At 44.8% G+C, this 20,123-nt stretch overlaps 1 protein-coding gene across 1 annotated transcript in view; it reads right to left on the reverse strand.

Annotated features, from left to right (window-relative positions):
- Positions 1-2,630: 2,630 nt before the first annotated feature.
- The window catches only part of LOC131914616 (protocadherin Fat 3-like), a 33,203-nt gene continuing 15,710 nt past the window's right edge, over positions 2,631-20,123 (reverse strand). The window contains exons 5-9 of the mRNA XM_059267223.1: positions 12,925-13,078; positions 10,429-11,081; positions 7,599-7,712; positions 5,168-5,227; positions 2,631-3,807 (exon numbers count right to left, since the gene is read on the reverse strand). Of these exons, the coding sequence (XP_059123206.1) occupies positions 3,185-3,807; positions 5,168-5,227; positions 7,599-7,712; positions 10,429-11,081; positions 12,925-13,078 (1,604 nt within the window). The 3' untranslated portion in view covers positions 2,631-3,184. The remainder of the gene's footprint in view (positions 3,808-5,167; positions 5,228-7,598; positions 7,713-10,428; positions 11,082-12,924; positions 13,079-20,123) is intronic.

Here is a 20,123-nt window from a genome sequence, read left to right on the forward strand (position 1 = left end):
GGCCTTCCTGTGACTCTAACAGCTTAAAATTGAAGATTATGGCCTTGACCTACATATATTGCTATGACTTTCCCATTGCATTTTGTGAGTGGGCAGGATAGGGGTAACATAGAAAGCAGGCATGGGATAAGGCTCAGCAGCAAAATACTCTCAGAGGAAGGGAATAAATGAAGCACACTCTCTATCCTTTATAGCCCTATAGCTCCTGCTTTGAGTGGGACAAAGATTAACAGCTTCTCTCACACTCACCAGAACGTGTGCAACACAACTCCCAACAGATACACAGACACTCACTAATTGGCTAATTTTCTATCGTGGTGGACAGAACAAGAACAGATAGTGGGCAGAGCTTATGAGAAGGAATCAGCAACATTAAACCCATAAAACACACCTAGTGGGTGTGCTACACACCACCAGTTTCACTACCAGTGACAACTATAGTCTGAATATAGTTCTGTGCTCACTCCATCCCCGTTCTAGAAACATTCATTTGGCAAAAGCAGCATTTTGATGAATGTCCAAATCTCTGGACCCACCAGAGTCCCGGAGAAATGGTCTTTATTTGTTTTGTTTTCTTGCATATTTCAGTGAAGGAACAGCGGGAAGTTAGGGGTTCAGTAGAAGGAAGCAGCTGCCGGTTCAGGACAGCTTAGTGGTGTGCAACATTACAGAAGAGAAGCAGTGCCTGCGTGGACGGGTGACAGTTTTTGTCAATGAGTTAACTTTTGTGTGAGCCTGGGCAAGTCTCTTCCTCTCTCTGGGCATGCTTCTTCCCTTATGAAGTATGGGGGCAAGCCTAGAAAATCTTAATGACCCAGTTCTTTAGAACTGTGGTCATGCCACCTAGTTGCACATAGATCTCACTGCACCACACATTCTAATCTGTAAGGAAATCTAATTTTTTAAAAAGAGAAGAACCCAATAGATGTCTGTAGAGCTCTTTTGCTGAAATTTAACAGAAAGGTGTCCTAAAGAAAAAAGTATGGTATGTAGGTCAGAGGAGAGGGTGGGCGGGGATTTCATCAGTGACTCGGCAACTGCCTGCTGTTAGCTCTATTTATGCCTTCATTATAGGGTTGGCCAGGCGGTCTCTCTGGGAGAGATGCTGGCTAAGCACTGGTGACTCATTGGCATGGATCTCATCTCATATTGCCTGGGGGCAAGAAATGAGTTGTTGGTTTTCCTTTGATGGTTTTATGCTGTTGTGTTATTAGAGCACAGCGGTGATTCAATTCTGGACCATTAGTTTGTCATTTTCTTTGCGATTCTTGCAAATGTGCTTCTTACCTAAGAAAAATACTAAAGACTTTATCCTTGAAAGCAGCCTTAGTGAAAGTCATTAATTTCAAGACCACAGTGTGGAGAATGCCTCCATGGGTGAGTCTAACCTGGAGAACGGAAGAGAAAAGCAGAGAAACCAGACAAGCATATCCTCTAACTCAGGAAGTCTGGGAATGGAAGGGATCTTTTAAAATGACAGATGTTCAGAAACACTGATTCCTCCAGAGAAGTAAGAGGATTAAAGACAATGGAGGAGGTGATAGGAAGATCCCAGACAGCTCCCTTTACACACCAGGAGCCATCCATACAGAGATTAGCTCACTAGGCAGATGTGCAAATATGCGTTTCTTTGCCGTGCTCACTGCACAGGCTGTGGCCACAGCTGATCGAAGTGGAAGAGGAAAGTTAACTCCACTGCCGACTTGAACTTTGGAATGTTGGGGTTTTGTATTCTCAGTGGGATGAGCATTCTTTCACGGGAAAGTGATGGCCAAAGGCCATAGGTTAGATGGGAGGGAGACCCCAGGGTGTAATCAAATGTTACACAATTTCAAATAGTAGTTCTGGAAAACTATAAAATAGTCTTTAAAAAAATCACAGTACTTGCTTTAAGTTATTATAAATGGCAGTACTAAAATAAGGTTAACTGAATTGGAGTAAGATATGGCATTTGGTGTTTCTGTAACGCTAAAGATCAGAGAAATCAGGAGGCTGAGCAATGCTTGCTCACCTCATAATTTCCAGCACTGAATCCTAAACCCTTTGGGGCAGCTTCCCTCAAGAGCAGCTGCAGTGAGTGCACACTCAGAGCAATACTTAGGCCCTCCTCACATACACACAGGCACACACACTTGCACACATGCATCCACCCACCCACCCACACACACACAATTTAATTTATACATGGTCACTACTTACCATTTTCTTAAAAACCTAAGAATATTTATAATGACACCACTACCAGTTTAGAATAACACATACAACTTTCACCTTCAGTGTGAAGAATTGTGATCACCTCTGACAATCTCACATTCCCCCTTCTCTGAATCTGTGAATTCTGCTTAGGCTTTCCAATATGTCTCATTCTAGAGAGCAATATACCAGCAGGGGCCTATTTCTGCAGCAGTGTTAGAACCAAGATATGGCTAGGATCGCTTGCCAGAAAACACAGAGCAAGGTCGTTACAGTCTTTCTAATGTTTGAACATTAACCTCCCCCAACCCACCACTGGAGTCTAGATAGTCTTTTATTGCTCTTTCCTGGAAACTTTCTCGAAGACCACAAACCCAACTATACGATACCAGATGCTTAACACAAACAAGAAAAAAAAAATCTGAGCACACTAAGCATGTTACTCAAACCTAATTTTATAGCTGAAAATTAGACAGCTTGTTTAAAAATAGAGTTGGTTTTAAAGGCTTCCGTCCACCTTCTTGTTTAACATTCACGTCTCTTTTCTTTCATCTAGAACACTAACTTTCTGACAAACATCACTACTATTTTCACTTCCTTGGCTCAAAATCGCATGCACCAATGCCCCTGGCGGTGGCAGGGTTTAATACTGCAAGGACCTTTGCTTTCATACCTTCCGGGGCACAGTAATGCTCAAAGCCATTCGTGTTCTCCCTTTGACTTAGTAAACCCATCCCTTCGTCTCTGCATTCCAAGCCACAAACACAGGTACCCACAAACAAGGATTGTCAGCTCCCCCTCCCCCAAAAACAATTTCTGAGCCTCTCCTTGTCACTCTGGGAGTCAAGCTTGCTTGTGACAGTAAGACTTGTGAAGGTGTTCCTCATAGAAAATCCACATTTCCACAGACTTCTTCTCTCCATCCAGACGCAAGTGCAGCTTATTTCCTTCCATGCTGTAACAGTCAGGGCACAGCACCTATGGGTGTCCTCTACACCTGGGTCTGGTGCTGTGTTTCCATGAAGGGAATGTGAAGGTTGGCGAGGTGGAGCTCGCCTGCGCTCTCGTAGTCACTCATGGCTACCTCAGAGTCGTCAAAGCCACAGCGGGCTGACCTATCCGAGGATGAGGTGCCTCTGGATTTGTGCAAGGACAGAGACACGCTGTCTGCTGGGCCCATGACCTCTGCGCCCTGGTTCATGCTTCCTGCAAAAGTACTAAAATCGCAGCTGGAGGGGGGGCCCCCCAAATCTGTTTCGTTGGGAAGTGGGTGAGGAGGGAGGTACTGGCTGGGGTGAAACCGGGGCCTTCTCCTGCAGTCTGGGCTCATGGTGCCAGCTAGTGAGGTGGGCTGGGAGGGAGGCAGTGCCTCATACTGGTCAGAGAAGTCCTCAGGCAGTGGTGGGGGCAGCTGATCCTGACTCAGGAACTCTTCTTCGTGAGGTGGCGGGTATTCACTGTCAATGTCATATCCACCTAGGTAGTAGTCGCTCTCCAGCTCCCGTGTGCTACCCTGGTGTGCCGACCCTCCATCTTGGCTCTCATAGTTGGGCATTTCCTCGATGTCAGACAGCCGTGCCCCAGGCATCCAGTCAGAGGTATCCCAATGATAGGCTGTGAGAGGAAATCCAGATGATTAGCTACCTGCAGACTAGAGGTGGGGCAGGGACGAGCAGAGAGCAGGGATGGGCCTGCCATGCATTACTAATGCCTAGGAAACCCCAAGAGCCAAGGTCATATGCAAACTCTCTATAAGGGCCCATTGGGGCCAGCCATGTTGTGGCGTGGAGAGAGAGAAGGTACCTGGCCAGTGCAGACTCATACTCACTAGGCCCAGAGAGATGGCCAACAAAGGCATGCTGATGGAACACAGACTCAGGATCCTCAATATCCACCCCTACCCCTTTTCCCTTCCACATGCTGTGCACAAGGCCAGGCTGATAGCATGCTGGCAGAGAGATGCACCAGTGTATTGTGAACTGCCCAAAGCAAGGAGCTTTGCAGGGGAATGGGTGGCTTTCACACACAGGGAATGAGGCCAGGAAAGGAATGCATGTGGAACTGAGCACACAAGATGCTTGGAACATGCAAAACTCAGATTGGGAGACTCGGAGGGGGTGGGGGGAGGGGCATGGTACAAGTGAGTGGAGAGGTGCGAAACACTGAAATGAGCTGGTATCCTGGGTGGTGGCAGAGTCACCTCTGTTGTAGTTCTGTCCTTGGTCCATACCAGACACTGTTCAAACACAAAGTGAAAAGTGAACCTGGCCATCCAGGCCATGTGAAGAGAGACAAAGCAGGTATTTCAGAAGCCTTAAAACTACTCCCAGGGAACCAAGGCCTAACACTGAGTTTAGTTTTTTTTTTGTTTTTTTTTTTTTTTTAAAAAAAACTCTCCCCATCGCTATTTAGGAAAGTAAGACATAAATCCCATCTGTATTTTGTTACAGTTTTATTAAAGTACTAACAAAATTACCTGATATAAATTAATCCCCATAAAATTTCCATTTCTGATGATTTTATAAGTATCCACAGCTCACAGAAGCTATTCAAAACATACAAGAATGAATGTAATATTGACTGATTAACCTGGATTGCAAATGAATATTCTTTACTTTGAAGAGATTTGATGAGAGAACCTAAATATTAAAAAAATATGAACTAGATTTTTCTCTTAAAATTATTAAGTTTATTGCAATCCATAGAGATACATCTGGCATTGAATTTGATTTTTTTTCTGGTGCTGGAGAACAAATCTAGAGTCTGGACTAGTTAGGCAAGTTGTCTATCATTGAGCTAAATTCCCAACCCCATTATTTTATCTAGAACCACCACTATCTTGTCCTTTCTGTTGATTACAGTCAACCCAGATAGGGCACCACAGAAGCAAACTTTCCAGAAGGACACAGACATGCTATGAGAGGAGGGGACAAACAAACAAACAAAAATCAAAACCAAAGATAACAGTAAATACCTTCGTTCTCTATAGAGTCAACTACATTGTTGACAAGCTGAATGACAGTCACTATGGATGCTTTTGGCAGGAGAAGAAGACAGGAGGGAGGGGAAGGACAGTTTCTGGTTAGTTACATATTTCAAACACATGTTAATGACCAATAACAACAATAATGAAGACATTATACATAAACTCCCACAGCCTTCCCACAGTCTGTCCCTCAGGTGTCAAGAGGACACATATATTGAGTCCTGGGGACTGTTGGAACAGAATGGAAACAGCAGAAAGATAGGAGGATGTACTCCTAAAAAGCATGATTTTCAAGGATGTCTGAGTCATTTCTTCACACTCCACGGCCTGTCACATTACACCAGGAAGATGGTGGCCCACGGAACTCCTGGAGATTTCTCATTAGCATTCTCAGAGGCCCCAGAGGAAGACTGTTCCTGGGGAGAACTACTTGTTGGTCAGCAATGTGCTCTGAATCCAATGTCTACTGTGTAGGATTCTTTGAATTGATGGCCTCACACAAGCCACTGATAGTCCAGACCAACCTGAAGCCTATCTCTTGCTGGTGAGGCTTGGGGTATGTGAAGGAGACCTCTGTTCTATTAGAGTTGCTTTAGATGCTCATGACTTCAGATGAAAGGGCTCAGTGCTACCTGCCCAGATGCAGGTCATGAAGGGGTAGGCGAGAGAGTTAAAGAGCCTTTGAGAGCCATCAGCCAGATGTTATAGCTGGAGCTACTGCTGGTCTCTGAAATGATAAGTTCTCAGTGTTTAACAGAAGATGCAAAGTTGCTATAGTTTTTCTTCTCGCTGGAGGTGAAGAAGGGAGGGTGCAGAAAGTAAGCACACCTGGGTCAGAGGCCAGTGCCTTTGGTTTGAAAACGGTCAGAAGAAATTTACATGGTTTGTTAACCCAGAAGATAGATACATCTGTGTGTGTCTGTTTGTATATGTGTGTGTGCGTATGCATGTGTGTTTGTGCATGGTAGATGCATGTGTACAGGTTGATGGGCCTGTGCAATCACATGGGGAGACCAGAGCAGAATGCAGAATGCCTAAGTATTTTTCTCTCTCACTCGGCCTTGTTGCCTTGAGGCAAGTTCTATCAGTGGACAGGAAACTTGGAATGTTGGCTTGGCTGACTGGCCTGTCTCTTTCCCCCAGTGCTTGGGTTTGCTCTGTGCCACATGATTTTTGTTTGTTTGTTTGTTTTTGTTTTTGTTTTTGGAGACAGGGTTTCTCTGTGTAGCTTTGGCACCTTTCCTGGAACTCACTCTGTAGCCCAGGCTGGTCTCGAACTGCCTCTGCCTCCCGAGTGCTGGGATTAAAGGCGTGTGCCACCACCGCCTAGCTGCCACATGATTTTCTGTAGATGCTAGAGATCCTAACTCAGGTCCTTATGCACAGAACAGTGCTCTTGCCTATGGAGCCATTTTCCCAGCTCTTGCATTGAAACTTCTTTAGGGGTGGCTCATGTTGGGGGAACATGTGGAAGAGGTTTGGGTTACATGTGAGAAAGCAAGCTGTTGTAGTCCATTGACTACTTCTTGGGTCACTTTCCCTGTTTGCTCGGAGGCTGGGACTGTGCTGTCAATTTCGTTCTGCTCAGAACACCCAGCCCAGGACTTAGCACACAGTGGATTAGCAAGAGTTCATGTGTTGAAAGATCACATTAATTAGGAAGTGTTAATTTTTCTTTGCCAACTGCTGGTAAACAGAAAAGGCAACCTAAGGTGTTGGCTAGGGTGGGCTGCCTGCCCCAAGGATCATCTGAAATGATTCTTGCTCTAGTACCACATGACAAACATTAGCTAGTTGGACTTTTCTTCCTCTTTCCCTCTTATCCTCCACAGCTGGTTTCCTAGTTAGAAACATCAGCTCCTTCTCCATCTGCACAGGCTCTTGGGAACTGGATGCACCAGATTCGGAGTTACCAAAGCAGTCTGGGAGCCACAGGGACTTTGTGCAGCATTCTGGGCAGACAGACATTTTTTCTAAGGATCTGTGTCATAGTTTTTAATCAGTTCTCCAAAATCCCACGACCCCACATGATTGATTAGAAGGGAAATTCAATTGAACAAAGACATCACTGGCTCTACAGAAAGTCACCCTGTCTCCAAAGTAATCTCTAATGATGCAGTGGCTGAATGCAGAGCAGGGAGTGAGAGGGTACAAGCAGCAAGGGAACACATCATCATAGATGTCTGCTGTTGAGGAGGAGGCAATTCTGCCACCATCTAAATCAAAGAGGGAGCTGTTGTCCACTCCCTCTGATGCAGATTCTGCTCTGACCGGTGCCCTGTCATTGGGAACTCTGGCAAGGACTCTCAACAATGGGTAAAAATGGTTAAGAGCCAACATACAGGCCAAGAAACAATAGCAGTCGTGTCCCCCTTCTCCTCTTCCACTGTCCCCAATGCCGGGAAGGGAATGTGCTTACCATTGTCATCGCCAGAATCCGACTGGAAGGAGCTGAGGGACTGAACTTCGGAGTTACTGCCTTTGTTACTGTTGGTGAAGCAGGTCACCTCTCCCGGGTCGTCAGCCCCTTTGTCTTCATGAACAGGCAAGAGAAAGCAGAAACAGCGCTCAGCCTCGTGCAATCTTTCAGTCTGGCTCTCTCCCTTCCTACCCCTTTTTCTTAGAGGCTTTCTGATTTGCTTCGAGAAAATAAGTTAGCTCCACAATGGAAAATTGATTGTGCCATAGGGGGCAAAGGTCTGTCAATCAAGTGATTTACATTATGGATTTGGACCCCTTAACCCGTGGTAAATGAGCTTCCGCATAGCTGTCAGCTCAAAGTAGGTGTTCCTGCCTCAAAGTGAGGACTGCGGAGACAGGGAAATGGGGATGGAGTAGCTGACTTGCTCTTCATTCAGACTTAATTTATGTCATTTACATGAACCGATGTGGTGTCAACACCAGGTTAAATGAGATTACTTTTAAAACAGGGGCATAAATATTTTATAGGCAAGAAAGCCGTTATATTTCTTCCAGCTTCCATCTCTGGGGATAAGTGGAATTTTCAGCTCTGCCTTCTAGAGGGCAGTGGTGTTTCATCCTGGGGCTGCCAATGTTCTCTGCCCTGTGTCTGGTAAGAGGACAGACAGATGTGAATTTTCCCTTATTCACTTGGTTCTCTCTCTCTCTCTCTCTCTCTCTCTCTCTCTCTCTCTCTCTCTCTCTCTTTCTCTCTCTCTGCTATAGAAAAATAGCCAGATTCCCTTCACACACACACACACACACACACACACACACACACACACACACACTCACACACACACAAATGCACACACACAAATGTACACACTCACACACACCCCTTCTACTTTGATAGATGTACAAAGCAAAAAAAGCACCATATCTTGAGGTGGTCAAGTCCACAATGAATTAGTTGCCCAGAAACTGTCTTGCTAGCTCTAACTGTTCCTTGCTTAACAAAGAAGGAAACGTGTTCTAGAAAATCCAATGATACTTCAGGGGAAAATGTGAGCTTTGGCTTGGGGTGGGTTCTGGAAATAAAGCTGTCATGTCATGAGGTGTTGATGAAAAATATCCTCCAAGAACTACTGCAGACCACCTTGGAATGTGAGTGTCCAGAGACTCAGATCTGTGATGAAGGGAACAGTTACTTGGTTTTGCAGCCACAGATCTCTGCACAAAGAGTAACATCAAGGTAAACATAAGGACTCTCCACCTGCTTTCAGAGGATGAAGCCAGAGCCTCGGATAAACCGATGGAAGTGTCAAGAGCCCCAGGGTGGGGGGTTTACTTCCCCACAGCTACAACTCAAAACACAATGGTGTATTTCAGCAAAGAGCAAGGTGTTCATGACCTAGCTCCGAACACTGGAGAACATGCAGGTGGTCAGCTGGCCCTGGTGGCCTCAATGACACCTGCAAGCCCTTTGCTTTGCCTTTAACTTAGAACTCCCTTCATTTCCAAAATAAAAGGGAGTGCTTTGCCTGGGCATGATAGCATACAGATTTAATTCTAGGATTTAGGAGGCAGAGGCAGGCAGATCTCTGTGAGTGAGTTCTAGGCCCTAGTCTACTTAGTAAGTTCCAGGACAGGTGGTACTACACAGTGAGATCCAATAAACAAGCAAACAAACCAACAACAATCAAAAGGGGGCTCTCCACAGCATTGTTATGATCCCTGACTCCACTTAAGAGCCCAGGGGATGGTTTAAAATACAGGACAGACCCAGCAGATGGCATTAGCATAGAAATACCTCACCTTACGTCTCCCCTCCCTTGGAGCGATTCTCTCTCATACTCTGCTCTGCCTCTTTGCTGAGCTCCTGGAGCAGTTCTACTAAGAGCCCAGACTCTGCCCTTTGCTTCCATCAAGCTAGTCTTCTCCAGGAGCTGATAACGGTACCCATGTTGGATAAGCCATTTAGCTGTGATAGTACAAGCAGATGGCAGACACACAGCAATGGCAGCTTTACTTCCACATTCTCATCAAATCACGGTGTCTACCCCCATACGTATTTTTTCCTTTGTCTTGGTCAGTTCCTAGTACCTCACACGAGGAGCCTTATGGACATGCTTGGCTTCTATAATAAAAGCTGCCTCTCCTCCCCCTCCTCTTTCTTTCCAGGGAGAGTTTGTTTTCCATTCTGCCCTCTGCCCTCAGACTGGCATGTCCAAGCTTCTTTCAGAGGTCCAGCCAGTCTACTGTCTCTTTCCCCTCGGTGAGCTGACTGTCCTCCATCAACTGTACAATATGCAGATGGTAGTCAACTGTCATCTCTTTGACTTCTGGATTGCCCCTCCCCAACCCCTGCATGCATCCTTAATACCCGCCTTGCTACTTCCTGATTCAAGGAGACCCTCTCCAATAGTTTCCTACCGAAATTCACTCAATGTTAAGGATTCCTCAGTAATGCCCCTTTGTCCAGGAGCATGGTTCACTTCCTTGTCTGAACTTGTTCTGTAGGACCATCTGAAGCCCACACCATCCTCTCTCCTCGGCGGGCGTGTATAACAATCCCAGCCACACCAACGCTGCTACTCAGCACACCAAGCCCTTTCCCACTCCAGGGCTTATACCCCCAGGTCTTTTCCCAGGGGTTAGCATCTTGCTGCAGGAAGCCAAAGGGAGAGGGAAATAGAGCCACCTGGCTCCAGCCACTGCCTGTGTTCCATCATCTTCTTCATGAGACTGCCTTTCCTTCCTCCCCGCTTCTCAGAGGTTAGCATGGTTTGAGCTGCGGAGACCCAGGGGCTTCCCAGCGCACCCGCCCATTACTGCATCTCACTTACTTTCAGGTCCTGTGTCCCAGCCATTCTTCCGGATGGAATCGCAGTCCGAGCGGCAGGGAGACACAGCTGGGAGGTTGGGGGCCACGCTGCATACCACCACACCTCGACGTGCAGTCAGGATGCGCGGAGACTCTGGATGGAACGTGCTCATCTCCTGTGGCTCACCACCCAGTGCATCCAGCCCCTTGTCCATATTGCTCCTGGAGTCGCTCTGGAAGCAGGGTGTGTAGGCCATGGGGCGCACTGGCACCTGTGGGGGCCCCACCTCCTGGTACACATTGCGCCCGTCCCCTGCACGCAGGCTACGGAATGGGATGCCATTGCTCTTGTGCAGCAGCGCGGCTGTGGCTGGGTCCTGCACGAGCGTGATGTTGTTCCGCGAGTAATTCTTTCGAAAGACCTTCTTGCGAAAGACGATGAAGAGCACGACCAGGGTGAAGATGACGAAGAGGACCACAGCAATGCCTATCAGTTCCTCCTTGCCCACGTATGAGTGGCCGGCTTGGATGTTGGGCACGACCACGGGACGCAAGCCACAGTACTGGCCCACATAGCCTGGGGTGCAGTTGCAGAAGAAGGAGCCAAAGAGGTTGACGCAGGAGGCCCCATTCTCACACTCCTCTCGCTCACACTCGTCCACGTCATCCTCGCACCTTCAGAGACAAAGTACACAGAAGCCCTTCCAACATCAGGACCACTAGACCAGAGTTCAGACAAAAGGCCCAGCTTTAAAACAGAAGGAAACCCCTAAAGGGTACAATTCCACGTGGCAGTGTGTGCGTGTGTGAGTATATGCATGTTCATATTCATATGTGCATGTTCATATCCAATACTCTGGTCAGGCGCACCTTAGATTTAAAACGGTGCAAGTTTAGAAACAGCATATAGTATGCATTTCTCACATCATGTGAAACACTTCTGCACCCTTTCCCTAAGGGTGCAACATAGGACCTCATAATCAAATTCACCAGTATTTCTGCAGGGAAACATGGATGGTTGCACCAACTGAGAGAAATGGACAAGGAAGAGCATTGGAGCAGTTCTAGGCCTCTTGTACCACCACAGCACTATACCTACAAAGCAGGCTTTTAGAATTAGTGTGTGTGTGTGTGTGTGTGTGTGTGTGTGTGTGTGTGTGTGTCTGTCTGTCTGAATACCATGTGTGTGCAGGTGTCTGCACAGGCTAGAAGAGGGCACTAGATCCCTTGGAGCTAGAATTACAGGTGGTTGTGAGCCACCCAACATGGGTGCTGGGAACTGAATTCAGGCCCTCTGGAAGAGCAGCGAGCTGTCTTAGCCACTGGCCTCTCTTTCTGGTCCAATGTAGCAAGCCTTTAAGTCTGACTCCTTCTTACTTTAACACTGAAAGTTCGTGAAAGAACGTCTGCCCTCCACGCTTCTCCACCTAAGTGATTGTTCTGATATGCTCATTGAAAAAGCCTGATTCACCTATAGTTTTGGTAACCCACCTTTTAAAATGTAGTTCAAACATCCCCAATTTGAACAGATTAGGGCCAGGTCAGCCAGAAATTAGTTAGAATCAGAGTATTTAAAAATAAATGCAACTTTATTACTTTAAATTACATCCAGCGATTCAACGTCAGCTAAGTATTTCTTGGTAGACTCCTCAGAGACTTGCTCTAATGAACATGCCAGGCTGATCTGTAATTAGACTATCGCTCGCTGAGAGTACACGGATATACTTTGAAATGATCAAGGATGCCCGGAAGTGGCCTTTTACTCAGAAATTAAAGCATTCCCTTTCCATCTGGTTAACACTTAAATTTCACTCATTTCCTGGAGGAAAAGTTTTCAAAGGAGAGGTAAGGATTAATTTCTCAGAATAGTCATTAAACACTATACAGTAGAGTCCAGCCGGTTCTGGGAAGTGAGTTTTATGTGTATCTCAGAATTATACTGGAAAGTATGAGTGGTGTTAAGCACGTTTGAAGTGTCTTCTATATTATGGAATACATAGGGATTGAATAAGCTTGAAAAGACAAAAAGATAAAGTAAAACATACAGATCAGATATAACCCTAGAGTCCCTACTGACATTGTAAGTACTTAAAAAAATGTAGTTAGTGGTGTGTGTGTACGTTTATTTATGTGTGTTGTATTTTCTTGTCAGTGTGGTTGTGGTGTGCACATGCCCTGTGGAGACCAGAGGTTGATGTCGATGTCTTTCTCCACCACTTTCCATCTTGATCTTTTGTGAGACCCCATCTCTCACTGAACCGTAAGCACACTAGTTTGAATAGGCTGATTGGCTAATGAAATCCCAGCCCTAGGATTACAAGTCTGTGCCACCATGCCCAGGTTTTTATGTGGGTACTAGGGACTCTTTTACTGTAGTCACTTTTCCTACTAAGCCAGCCCCTGTGAGCACTGTATGGGAAAGACAGCAGTGTGGCCATTTATTCTAATGAACTATGCTGGGTTGTTTTCTTAGGATAAGAAACAGTGTAGAGAGAGGTCCTTGAAGAGTCTCACTTACGTGACACCTGTGAGGCCAGTTTTACAGCTGCAGACGAAAGTGTTTCCTATGGGGTCGCAGGATCCTCCATTCCGGCAAGGGTTGGGGAAGCAGGCTGTGATCTCTGATTCACAGTTTCTTCCAGTGAACTGTGAGAGACAGGAACACTGATAGCCTGGGGGAAACAGAGGGCCTCATGAGCTGAGGATGCCACAGTGATGTACAGAGTCCTTGGACTCATCTGTGACAAGTATTCCCAACTCCTTATCTTGAGCACAGTCCAAATTCCAAAGCTGATCAGCACACTGGCTATGTGGAACTCATTTGCCATAAAAATACCAGGGTACAGTTGGGATTCCATGTTAGTTCACTAAAAATTCCCCTAACTTTGCACATTTTAAGGAACGCTAACGATATTGTCAGAGGCACTAAGAGCAGAGACCAGGGTGGTGCGTGAGGTGACAGTGCTTTCTCTACCACCTTCTACAAATGGTGACAGCTCAGGGTGGGAGAGGCCGTTGGTGCCACGCTCCCTCCTGCCCTGAGCTCCAAGTGAGGCCAAGTCAATGCAACCAAAACTCAAGCCCTAACCCTTCGCCTCCCCAGTGCAGAGCCTCACCATTGCATCGCTTTCACGTTCTGTTCATGAACCTGTCATGTAAAAATAGGCACCGAAGTCTGCACTACAGACAACATTAACTACCCGAGGAACTAAGACCCTCAGACTATTACATGTGTCTCGGGGTGGAAGGAGACATTACCATGGATATTTTTTTCTTAAAGAAATTGTTGTTGCCCCTAGAGTTAGACAGGCACTTGGTAAATGGGGGATGGTCTGTGAGTCCTGCTTTGTCAATCACAGTATTTATACTGCCTTAGAGACAATCCGGGCATCCCTTTTAGTATTTTAATATTTTCTTCTGTGGAATGTTGATACTTTGTGATTGTTTCTAACATAATCATTTTCTGTTGGCTTTCCATCATATCTTTTATTTCAAAATATCAATCACACCACACATGGACAGTTTTCTGATGGCCTTCCTCTCAATATATTGTAATCTTTTAATGTTAATTAAACAAACAGTATACGTATTATTGTAATTAATTGTAATATTCTATTTGTAGCTAAGCCCCTTAGTAACCTGTGACTTTTATTTTCATGCATCTTTGTCTTAAAAAAAAAATCAAAGATGGGCCTGCATTTTGACTGCTTTTTTTCTGAATACTTATTTAAATTGACCTCCAGACTTTTCACCAGGTAGGTCTCCCCATTTGAGCCGCACATGGTTGCTTGTATTTCCACACACTAAGATCTCAGTGATGCTTCTGGGGCTCCTCCTTGAACACTTCACCTCTGCAGCTCCTGTGCAAACCTGCGCTGAAGCTCAGTTTCTGGATCACCTGGTTTATTCTCTCTTTCATTTGCAGATTCTGTAATTGCTTCCCAGGGGAAGGGGTTGTAGGAGGCAAATTTTATGAGAAGTTTTGTAGTAAAAGCCTTAGAACTCATTGAAAGTTAGATTACATTAAGAGATTGAAGCAATCTTCTGCCTGCTGTTTTTGGGAAATCCAAAGCCTCTGAAGCTTGGAAGAGGCCTGTTATTTTTTTTATTATTATTATTATATTTTTTTGTCTCCAACATTTTGGAAGGTCATATTTTTGGAATTTCATGACATTTAGCTATGCTGTGATTTAACATTGGCTTGTTCTAGCCGGTGCTTGGATCCACAGTTGGCCTTTGCAATCTTAAAACTCTCATCCTTTAAGTTTGGTAATTTTTTTGCATCATTTTATTGGTGATTTCCTTTATTTTCTCTTCTGGGGACAGTTTCTCATTTTGAATTGTTTTTGAGACTGACCGACACTGTCATCTTCCAAGAACTTTTTTTTAATGTCACTGAAGTCTCCAGCTCCACCCCCACTTCCCCCCCAATTACCATCCCTCATTACCACCCTCCCCGGGCCTTTTCTTTTGGCTAATGTACAACCTTAGCCCCAGATTTGTGTATTATGGTGATAGCATCTTATCTCTCCAAGGATATTAGTAATAATTCATGGTGTTTCTCTACCTGTATAGTTTCTCCTGTTGTTTTTTTTTTATCTCTATGATAGGTACTTCATGTTTCAGGCCAGCTAGGTTATTGTGCTCTGCCTCATAAACACTGGTCTAGATATTTAGGTATTTGTGGATTTATCACCTTTAACAACCAGTCAGTACTCTCCATAATGTGTGGGGGCTCAGGAAGAATTTTTGTCTCATAATCAACACCAAAGAGATTTTGCCCATTTCCAGCCAACTGGCTTACTGGATTATTATTTCAATGCTGTAAAAGCAGCTCTTAGATGGATTTCCAGTCACTAGCCTGCCCTAGACTTGCTAGTCCCAAATCACATTAGAGAATGCCATAAGATTAAATCTTTTTCCTACCCTTTCTGTGTATGTGTGTGAATATGCGTGCGTGCGTGTGTGTGTGTGTGTGTGTGTGTGTGTGTGTGTGTGAGAGAGAGAGAGAGAGAGAGAGAGAGAGAGAGAGAGAGAGAGAGAGAGAGAGAGAGGAGAGAGACAGACAGACAGACAGAGACACAGAGAGAGAGAGCATGATAGAGTTCTTCCTGTTGATTCTACTTCTCTGGAGTACTAACACATTATCTTCCAGATTACAGAAATCCCTCATGGTCTTCTGTAGAACATCTACTTGATGTAGCAGTCAGCTTGACTGACCCCCTTCCTCTAAAGACGGATCAGCTGTGTGGTAGTTGGAGGAGTGTCGGTGCTGGTTCTTAGTGGTAGGTGTTTGGCAGGCCGGTTATCAACCCCTGGTAGATCAATTAGAAACAGGATAACCACAGACATCAGCCAGCACTACAAAGCAGTTTTACCAGCACATTTGTAGAAAAGAAACTATGAAAAGCACCGGGATATGAGGTCAGAAAAGATGTTTACAGCCTGGGAAACCTAGTCCTAGAGCAGCCAGCACTTACTGATGCTCACAAAGCTGGATGGACTTGAACTCAGGCCTGGTCAGTGTGGTCTTGGCCTGTTTCTAACACCACACATCACTGTAACTACAACTCACTGAGCGTTTCTCTGTCATCAGGAGGAGCTCTGCATTCTGTCCAAGCTCTGCATTGTGATCTCAGACCCACCAGACAAGAGGGTTCTGGGAACAAATCTGCTTTTAAATGTTTACTTTTGGAGGAAGTTTATCATATACAATGAGAGGGGAAATGATGGGTTAAAATACTCAAGTGAGATTTTTAATAAATAATGACAGCTATTATTCATCCCCTTTGAAAGGCTTGATTATCAAAATTAACCTGTTACTACCATGATGTTATTATCTCATTATTCTGCCACAGAACCTTTTATTAACAATTTTTATAACAGTAAGTCTGCCATAATAATCCCAAATGATCCAGTGACTTAAACATCACTTCCAGCCACTCAACAGAGAATCACAGTGATCCTCAAAGGGAACAGCACAATAATCCTAGAATGGTCCCCTAGTGTCCCCCATGGGGCATTGGAGAGGTCATGAGGCTGTTCTAACATATAGGACTAGGAAGTGACTGAGTCTGAACTTAAATCCAGGCTTCCCAAGAATTTTCCATAATACTGTACAGAGTCTAGAAATTATTGAGTGAGACTAATAACTTGCCAAGAGTAAGAGGGAGTAGCTTGTGATAATTTCACATAGTTCTCCTGGGGGCAAAAGAGAAATAGTAAGACAGACAAGAACAGACACTCCTTCTGGGAGCCAAACAATCACTAGATGAACAAAGTCACGTATGTTTCTGTTCTTCTAAGAATTCCCTATGTTGTTATAACACACATAAGCATGTACACATATGCAAACATACACATACACTCCAACACACACATATACATACACACTAACACACATACACCTACACACATGCAACATACCAACACATATGCATACCTACATATACACATATCAACACATATATACATTCACATATAGTTGCACAATGTACACACTTAAACATACACAACTATAGCTACACATATTAATACATCTACACGCATACACATACCTATGCATACATGCATGCATGCATGTGCGCGCACACACACACACAAACACACACACACACAAATTCTTAGAGATATCTAGAAAATCAAATGATCACAAAATTATCTACACTGTCATGAATATAAAAGAAAAAAAAGCATTCATTGTATAATTTCCCAAAGTCTAAATAAGAATTAATTTTGGGGGAGGTAGGAGAGAAGTTACAAAACCACTAACCAGAATAACAGCTTTTCATATGTCTAGGAAAAATTCTAAGTGCTTTCTGTAACTTTTTTTTTCTTCTTATAACAACCGCATGGATTGTATTATTTAACTGGTAGCAATTATCATGGCTTCTTTACAAACGAGAAAACAGGCACTTAGGTAAGATGGTTCTCTCGTGGCTATGGAAGCCAGTGAGCAGATGGACTGTGCACACTTCTCAGCTTGGAAGAAGGAAATGGCCTTACTAGCATTGAAATATGTGTACAAAAAAAAGCCGCAGCTTCTTTTCCTTCAAATCTTGGCGACATGGGAAGTATATTTTTAAGCCTTGCCTCCAAATCTGTGTTCCTGTTTACACTTCTACTTATAGCCTATGCAGATGGTTTTGAAACCTGTACCCAGACAAACTTAAAGTGCTTCTCCTCCCCTTACTCAAAGAAGAACATCCACAAACCTATTAAACGCAAAAATAGAATTGGAACAAGCAATTAGAGAGCAGATTTGGGTGGTGTAGGCAAATGATCAAGACACTTCCTGTCTTATCCCCTTGCCTACTTGTTCTTGAACCCAGTTCACCCAGGCAATGGCCTCAACCTTCTGCTCTGCTCATCAGGGCAGATGAACATCATTGAGTCCACAGTCTTGATAAGAAAACAATGCCCACAGCATTGAGGTGGAAATATTGACAGACACATGCAAAGTACCCGAGACCTAGAGTTTCATCTGCTGCCATGCTGGCTGAATTACAGCATGATCATGACTTGGGAAACTACTTGGATGTGGTGAGGACCTGGGTCCAAGGCTGAGTCCTGGCTGTTGCCCATCATCTGCATGTGGCCATGTCCAAGATGCTTGACTTCAAAGAACCCCCTTGCTTTTTCTCAACAACCATATTCATGAATTCTCTGCCAGAGAGAACAAGGTTCTGTATTCTAGAAGTCAACGCAGGACACAGGTACCAGGTGCTTGAGTGTTGTGTTGTAATTACTGTAGACTCTGAAGTCAATCTCACCTCCCTGTCGCTTATAAACCCAGTAACTGCAGGCAGAGGAGATACGTTTGTCAGTCAAGGGTTTGTCTCACAAACGTGAGGACTTGAGTTTGCTCCAAGCCCCAGCACCACTCGAAGAAGTCCAGCATGGTAGTAATCCCAGTACCCGAGAGGGAAGTAGACACAGGCGGATCCCTGGGGCTCACTGGCTGGTTAACCCAGCCACATTATTGAATTTCAGGCCAGAGAGACGTGATTTCAGAGAGAAGTCAGGTGAGCCATCCATGTTCCGAGGAACTGCAGTGGAGGTGGCCTCTGGCTTCCACTTGCATGCACACTCATGAGCATGTACATGCACCCAAGCATACCCACTCTTTCTGTGTGTCTCTCTCTCTGACTCATCTCTGTCTCTCTCTGTCTCTGTCTCTCTCCTACAAACTGAAGCCAGAAAAGGTTTTCAATATGAATTTTAGGCTAAGTACTGAGACCCCCTAGTCTCTGCAAATCTCAATAAATGCGGGAGATTGTGTGTGTGTGTGTGTGTGTGTGTGTGTGTGTGTGTGTGTGAGAGAGAGAGAGGGGGGGGGTGTTGAGATGCTAATCACGGGTGAGATGGTCTAGTTGCTGATTTCGACCTTCATCATTGTGAATTTGACTTTTTTTCTTTTTGCAAGCAAGGTGCTTTTAGGAACTCGTGAAATGAAAACTTCTAGAGAGTACTGTGCTGTTCTCAGGACAGGTGGCCCACATTTCAGGTACTGTGTGTTAAGCCAGACCTTGAATAGTTTCCTTGAGGATATGACAGCCTTTATGTGCCCACAACATGAGGAATATAGTTGAATCTCATCTTCTGGAATATTCTTTTGTGTCTTCATATGACTCAGATCTTTTGAACTTTGCTGTTAGCATCTATTGTTACTAATGCTGTCCAAAAGAACACCAAAAATTGACCAACTTGTCATTTAGGAGAAAGTCACACAAAAAAGAAAAACATTTTCCGTAAGCTGCAGAATTCATTCAGGTGATCTCCACTGTATGCGCACAGCAGACAGACTCTCCCTTCTTGTGCCTCTGCTCAGTGAGCCAATAGTGGAATGCATGTGGGACAGGAGGGGAAGCAGGCTACTCATGTGGCACCTGCTGGTTACACAAACAGCGGCGGGACTTAGGACTTACCGTGGGTCAGCACACTGAAGCTACTTGATAACGTCTGACAGATTGAACTTCCTGACTCTTACAGGAAGGGGAACTAAACACTCCACCAAACAGGGTCCAAGGTAGCAAAGGGGGCTTTGTTGCCAAGGACACGTCTGTGTCCATCTCTTTGAATCATCTAAGAGCCCATCACGCAACTTGATAGGCAGAACATTCAGGGTTGCCGAACATGAGCAGGACAGACAATACTGTTTTGGTCTTTGAAGATCTCGGAGTAACCTGATTTTGCTGACAAGAGAGTGATACTCCAGGTCTATTCATCTGACTTTCAACTCCTTTCAATGTCCTGTGTCTGTTTACATCTCCTGGCACCCACAGACTACATTCCTGTAGATATAGAACTCTCAGGATCCTCTAGTATCAGTGGTTCTCAAACTTGAATGTGCACAGAACCCGCCTTGTTAAAACAGAGATGCCTGAATTCCTGTAGATTCTGATATTTAAAGTTTATGTCTCCTCCCCACTGCCCTTGAATTTCTCTCACCAAAACATTCAAGAATTGGCAAGTATAATTTGGTTACCCAGCAGAGGGTTCTTCTAATGTGGGTAAGGAAGGACAGAGACAAGCAAATGTATTTCCTTTTAAATGAACAATCAAGAGACTCTTCAATAGCAAGACTTCATTTCACCAAGTTTCTTGAGTGATCGGATGCGTCTCAGAGTTGGAGAACTACTATCTATAACACAGTAGAAAACAAGAGCTAGAAGATCTCCTGGACTCCAGGACACCTGGGAACCCGAAGGTAAAATC

The sequence above is a fragment of the Peromyscus eremicus genome, chromosome 7, assembly GCF_949786415.1.
Source record: "Peromyscus eremicus chromosome 7, PerEre_H2_v1, whole genome shotgun sequence".
NCBI lineage: Eukaryota > Metazoa > Chordata > Mammalia > Rodentia > Cricetidae > Peromyscus > Peromyscus eremicus.